The 6,552-nt window shown below is 37.9% G+C and overlaps 1 protein-coding gene across 1 annotated transcript in view; it reads left to right on the top strand.

Moving 5' to 3' along the window:
• Window positions 1–6,552, top strand: part of ppp1r21 (protein phosphatase 1, regulatory subunit 21) — a 30,638-nt gene that overhangs the window by 17,541 nt on the left and 6,545 nt on the right. Inside the window, exons 12-16 of the mRNA XM_016523479.1 lie at window positions 1,362–1,508; window positions 1,781–1,873; window positions 1,953–2,174; window positions 4,753–4,788; window positions 4,881–4,997. Of these exons, the coding sequence (XP_016378965.1) occupies window positions 1,362–1,508; window positions 1,781–1,873; window positions 1,953–2,174; window positions 4,753–4,788; window positions 4,881–4,997 (615 nt within the window). The remainder of the gene's footprint in view (window positions 1–1,361; window positions 1,509–1,780; window positions 1,874–1,952; window positions 2,175–4,752; window positions 4,789–4,880; window positions 4,998–6,552) is intronic.

The raw sequence follows: 6,552 nt of genomic DNA, 5'->3' as shown, positions 1-6,552 counted from the left end.
CAAAGAAGCACAAAATCACTTTCACAGACTTTTACATTAAATGTTCCCTTATGGTGGAATGACCTGCCCAACTCAATCCCTAAATCGGCTAAAAACACATCTCTTCCATCTTTATTTGACCCTCTAACTCTAGCACTCTCTATTCTAATTCTATTCTTAAAAAAAAAAAAAACTTGTCCCTTTTAGACTTGCACTCTATTCATTTGCTGCTTGTTTTCTAACACTTGCTTTCTAATCTTTTTGTATTGTATCTGTTTTTTTTCTCCATTTATTATACAATTAACAAAAGCAAAAAAGACCTCTAACACTAGCTTGCTCTATTCTTTTTTTTCTATATATAAATACACACAGTATATATTTTGAAAATATTTACATGTATTTATATGTCTATATTTATATTCATATAATTTGTATTATAAATATATTTAATATATAAACATATATTTTTCTGAAATATACAGGTGCATCTCAAAAAATTAGAATATCGTGAAAAAGTAAGTTCTTTTTTTTGTAGCTTATTTCAAAAAGTGAAACTTTCATATATTCTAGATGCATTACATGTAAAGTGAAACATTTCAAAGGTTTTTTTATTTTTTTTATTTTGATGATTATAGCTTACAGCACTATTGAGTCTTGAGCTCGGACCCACTGTTTCTCATCTTTCTCTTGAAAATATCCTATAGATTCCAGTACCCTCTTTGTGGAGGGTGTCAATGATTGTCTTCTGGACAATTGCCAAGTCAGCAGTCTTCCCCATTATTGTGGTTTCAGAGAACGAGAGATACCCAGAATTTATACTGTAGGGATCGTCAGTTAATGAAACTCAAATGTAAATATTCTAATATTTTGAGATACTGGATTTTTGACTTTCATGAGCTGTAAGCTCTAATCATCAAAATTAAAACAAAAAATCTTTTGAAATGTTTTACTTTACATGTAATGAATCTAGAATATATGAAAGTTTCACTTTTTGAAACAAGTCACAAAAAAAAGAACTTATTCACGATATTCTAATTTTTTGAGATGCACCTGTATACATGCATGCGTGTGTATTTATATATACTTAATAAATATACACAGCACACATACATATATTATGTAAACAAAAACTTTTATTTTGGATGTGATTAATCGACAGCACTAGTTGGAAAAGATGCATTGTGATACAAATGTCAACTTATATCCGATGCACACTTTTTGTAAATCGATGCATCACATCGTTAACTTTTATGCCGATGCACTGAGCGAATCAGTGAATCTTACCATCTCTAACACACACACACACACACAGTTCACACAGACACACACCTCTGACACGCAGCGCTGTGCTCCTCTTCATTCAGTTATAATATCTCCTCCAGATGGCCACTTTCTTCAGCAACAACCTGGATTTCTTGGCATCGTGTCCCGGCTACAGTCCGCGAGGATGCTTCCTAAACCCGCGACAGGCCGACAGCGTGATGGAGAACAAGAGACATGCTGCCACCTACATGAGCACCATCAGAAAGGTCTTCATCACTCACACACAGACGTCTGGACTCCTAAAGCAGAGCTCTGCAGTCATGAGACCCCCACACAGGATGGGATTTTTACATAGTTATACAGATTTTCATCGTTTCTGACCTGAAAAAGTATGACTAGCATGAATTGGGGGAGAGGGAGGAGATAAAAGCAGAGCGGGACTCTAAACCCATGTTTGTGTGCAGTCCAGTCTTCAGACGCAGTGAATCGAGTCGTTGTATTGTTCACTTGACTGAGAGTTGTGTTTTCATGTGTTCAGGTGCGGTCAGAGTCTGTTTCGTACAGAGAAGCGTTAGCAAACAGACAAGTTCTGACGAGCTCTACGGAGAGCAGAGAGGGACTCATGCAGCAGGTATATGTGCAGACGCGTCTCAGACCGTCTGTCTCTCTGTCTGTCTGTCTGTCTGTCTGACGGTGCGTGTGCTCGTCAGGTGGCTCAGAGTCAGGAGAAGATCTCTCGTCTGGAGCAGGAGAAGGAGCACTGGCTGCTGGAGGCTCAGCTGGGGCAGGTGCGTCTGCAGAAGGAGACTCAGCGCATCGCTCAGCTGGAGGCTCAGATCACCGACGGAGGTCCAGCAGAGACACACAGCGCCGCAGACGGCCCTGATCCCGAGTGTGCTGACGCTCCAGAGCCCCTTCAGGACAGCAGCGTGGTGAGTGACACACACATTCATCTCTCAGCTCTCCCACACTCCTGTGTGTTCTGATGCTTTCATTTTTAAAGAGCTGTGCAGTCTGGTAGTGTACGGATAGTTTACAATTAATCATTCAGTCATTTATAGATTAAACTGCGCTAAGGAATCTACTCAATGAAGTTAATCACCACTTTTATATGATCCCCATAAAATCCTGTTCTTTCTTCATTCAGTCTCATTGATCATTAATGAACAAAAGCAGGCAAAACAAAATATATTCCCATATTCATTCAGTGCATTATACAAGTTCATATCATGCATTTCCATCCAAACAGAACAAATCATATGTGCAATAAACATAAAGTAACAAGTTAAAACCTCAGATAACCATAACAGAGATTACACTTACACTTTCATTAGTAAGCATGCTTTATCATCTTTTAAATCACGTCAGGTCATTCATCAGATCATGGCGTCAGCGGGAGAATCATGCTTTCAGAGCACAGATATACACTAGTCCTCTTCAGGAGCAATGCTTAACATGTGTAACACAAGAAACGCCATGCTATTCAAAGTTAGGATGCACCGAAATGGCAATTCTTGGCTGAAGCCGAAGCAGAACAAAATGAAACACTGGGCCGCAGGCCGAATACCCCACATGGTTTTTCACATTTTTTTCCACCATGTATCTTGCCAGTTTTTTTTCACCTGACTGAGCAGCTGGCGTGTAACACTGTGTCAGCGCAGGTTTTGAACCCTGGCTAACGAGCAGATAGCGCCGCACTGTCAGAACACATGCTATTCACGCGTGTATTAGGAAACATAACGTTCTGCAGTTTATGTACTAATAGTTTAAGGCTATTTGGTGATTTCAATCATCACACAGTAACCACTCTTCCTCTTCTCATCGGAGACATGAGATGCAGCGCTAAACAGTCTCTCGCCGTCGGTGGTTTTGGCGTCATTATTGCGTGCCTCTATTTGATCGCATCACGTTATTGTTCAGGACAATTTATTTGCTTATTTTCGGCCAATAATTTCAGTTGCTGAACATTGGGTGCATCCCTGATTAGGGGTGCTCCGATCAGGATTTTTGAGGCCGATACGATCACTGATACTGATCTTTTCAAAGCCTTCTTTTTATCATGTAGAATTATTTACAGTCACACTCCAATCAGGATTTTTAGACATTTATTCAGGGCTTGAATTTCATTTTTGAAAACGAATTCCCCTCTTAGGTGACTCTTGTGAGGGGGAGTTTTTTATTTGAGGGGTGGAGGGGGGCATTTTTTGACATTTTCTTTAAAAATATATATGTATCTCACCTAAATGTTTGATCATGCAGTGCATTTTTGTTTTGACAATCGTGTAATTGTTGCACAATAGCTTACACACAGCACAAGCCTGATTTGGTGAGCTGTATCAGTGCTTCCCACAGGTTTGAAAGGTAGCCGGGTGGAAAATCCTCCTATTACCCACGGCACAAAAATGGTCTACATGTAACAAATAATGTGTGATTTCTAACAATATTTAAATTTATTGAAATTCATTTTAATTACATAGGCTACTATTACATTTAAGTACATACTAATATTATGCATTATTATATGCATTGTAAATTATGCAAAATCACAGCATTTCAATGGTAGAGTTCTCCTTACTTTGTCATACAGTGTCTCTCTCAGTGAATGGGACACAGATTTCACTGATACTAGTAAAATCTATATATTGAATAATATGTGTCAAATAATGTTCTGTCTTTTCTTCCTGTGGGGAAGCATCCCAGCCAGAAACTACAATAGTTCACTAGGAATGAAATGGAAATTAAATTAAAATTAAATACAATTAATTTTGTTACCAATAATACCCCCCCCCCATACTATTGCGGGCTGATCCTTCAGATGATAGATAAAATATGCATTCTTACAACCGTCTAAAACATTATATAAAGGCCATAAAGTAGACATTGTCATAATTCATCAACTCGAGTTCATAAGAAATCGCTTGGCATAAATGTGCATTGATTGAGAATCACTTTGAAGCAGTCTGAAGCACTGTTGAGACATTTGGTGTGATCATCCTTCAAAAGTGCTCTGTTCCTTTAAACCTAGCCAAAAAGCCGTATGAGCTCCCCTATCCCTAATTCAAAGGGCAAACACCTTTTCAGTGGAGTTCATCACAGTGTATTGTGTTTGCGCTCTGAAGAAACTTTGTTTGCTGTCACAGCCAATCACAGACATGAGCTCTTGAACGCAGTAGCCAATCAGAGGAGTTTGAGTTAGTGGGGAATCCACTCAAGACCAATCAAAACACTGGAGTCTGTGTTCAGCTCAGTTCAATTTCATTTAAAATCTTTCATATTTCCTATGTGTGTCACAGAGTTCATGTGTCTTGTTTCCTTGTTGCAGGTGTCAAAAACTAGTAGTAGTTTTTTAAAATGTCCATTAGAAGGTAATGTGAACTGAACTGTGTTTAAAACCAGGTTGTGCAGTACAGGTTATATTATCTGTTATCAAATATTACTGGATGTAAAGTAAAGGCATTATTGAAATGTTTATTCTGTCTGTAATGTGTAATGATGTGTCTGTATTGTCAGATCGGGATGCTGACCATCACTCCCTGCAGCGAGAGCGTATGTATTCATGTTCATTAACCGTATCTGCACACTCACTCCTGCTGTATGAATATGAATCATGAGGTGTTGATGATGTTTGTGTGCCGTAGGCTGCAGATCAGGAGTCTCGTGAACATCTGATCAAGCATCATTACATGAGCCGTGTGTCAGAGCTCACCTCTCAGCTGCAGATGTGTGACAGTAAAGCCGTCCAGTTCCACGCTGAGGTCAGTCATCACAACACACTGACCTCTGATCGACACTCTGACCGACACACTGACCTCTGACCTCTGATCGACACTCTGACCTCTGATCGACACTCTGACCTCTGATCGACACTCTGACCTCTGATCGACACGCTGACCTCTGATCGACACGCTGACCTCTGACCTCTGATCGACACGCTCGCTTCATTAAACAAGCAGATCCATTAAAACAAGCAGGAAATTCAGTAGATGATGTTCCTTTGAAAACACACTTGGTCATGTACAGTTTCTCTGCAGTTTTAGAGCTGGGTAATATGATGATATATATAACACTGATATCTTCTGGATATCAAAAATCGTCTGGTTTTAGATCTAGATGTATAGAGTTTAGATTGTGCTCATTTATCAGTGCTGCAGTGACTCGAGTAAATGACTGAGCTGTCAAAGACAATTAAGAGACTTAAATACTGGTCAGTTTTGTTGATATTTTTTAAATAAGAGTGAACTATTATCAATATACAATAGTTGTTGTCAGAGTCTGGGCTGGGTGATATGGCCAAACATATTATAATGATGTTTTTTTCCCATATCATATGATATCAGTATTTACAAAAACTTTTTGTTCACAGTTAAACTTAGAGTAAGATACATTTTGATATAAGGCCCCATTACATTTTATTTTATTTTCCCCTAAATTTTGGTTTTCCTTTTATTGTTTTCCTGGATTTTATCATTCAATACAATACAGTTTATCAAAAAAAATTGTGAAATGAATAATAAATAATAAATAAATTTCATTGATCTTATAAAATGTGAACAATTAATTTACAAAAAACATTGCATTTGAGGCACAACAGAAGTGTAAAAATTAAAACATGGATGAAAGAATATCTTGGTTGTATGATATTCCCTAGAAATATTAATGTTTTTGCCACTTCTTTTAGAAGTACGTTTTAGTATACAATAGTAGTGTATTTCTGTCATAATTTCTTCAAGTTAAACCAGACTTTTATTTTGACGGGTTGTGGGGCAGGTTTTTCAGTTTTACTTTGTTTCAGCGTGTATATGATGGTAGTTTTGTGTGAAGTAGTGATGGGAAGTTCGGATCATTTTACCGACTCGGACCATTGAGTCTCGTTCAGCAAAATGAACGAATCTTTTTTCGAGTCATTTCGTTCATTTTAGCAAAATATAATAAAAAAAATGTTATGTGTTACTTCCCTAACACGTCTACTACTTACGCAAACGTTGATCACACTACAAACAATAAAAAACTATAATGCTATAAGAAACAGAAAAGATTAATTCATTGTTCACCTGGGTCTTCAGTCTATGATTAGCTCACCTCACCTCTTATCTGACAAGTCTTCGGGTTTGAGTCGTTCGTTCATCACGTGACAGCCCCATACACTTAACCAATGCAGTCTGAGCCAGAAAGAGAATTGATTAGTTCATCTCTCGAGTCGTTCGTTCTTTTGTCACGTGACCTGACAGACTTTCTCAGTGATAGAGAAATTAGTTAATTTACAAGCTTCCTTACAAACGGGTGCATAGTTATTATTATTATTATTATCAT

Source organism: Sinocyclocheilus rhinocerous, unplaced genomic scaffold (assembly GCF_001515625.1).
Source record: "Sinocyclocheilus rhinocerous isolate Xijiao unplaced genomic scaffold, SAMN03320098_v1.1 scaffold1381, whole genome shotgun sequence".
Lineage (NCBI taxonomy): Eukaryota > Metazoa > Chordata > Actinopteri > Cypriniformes > Cyprinidae > Sinocyclocheilus > Sinocyclocheilus rhinocerous.
The sequence above is the reverse complement of the archived record's forward strand: the minus strand, read 5'-3'. Positions and strand labels throughout refer to the sequence as shown.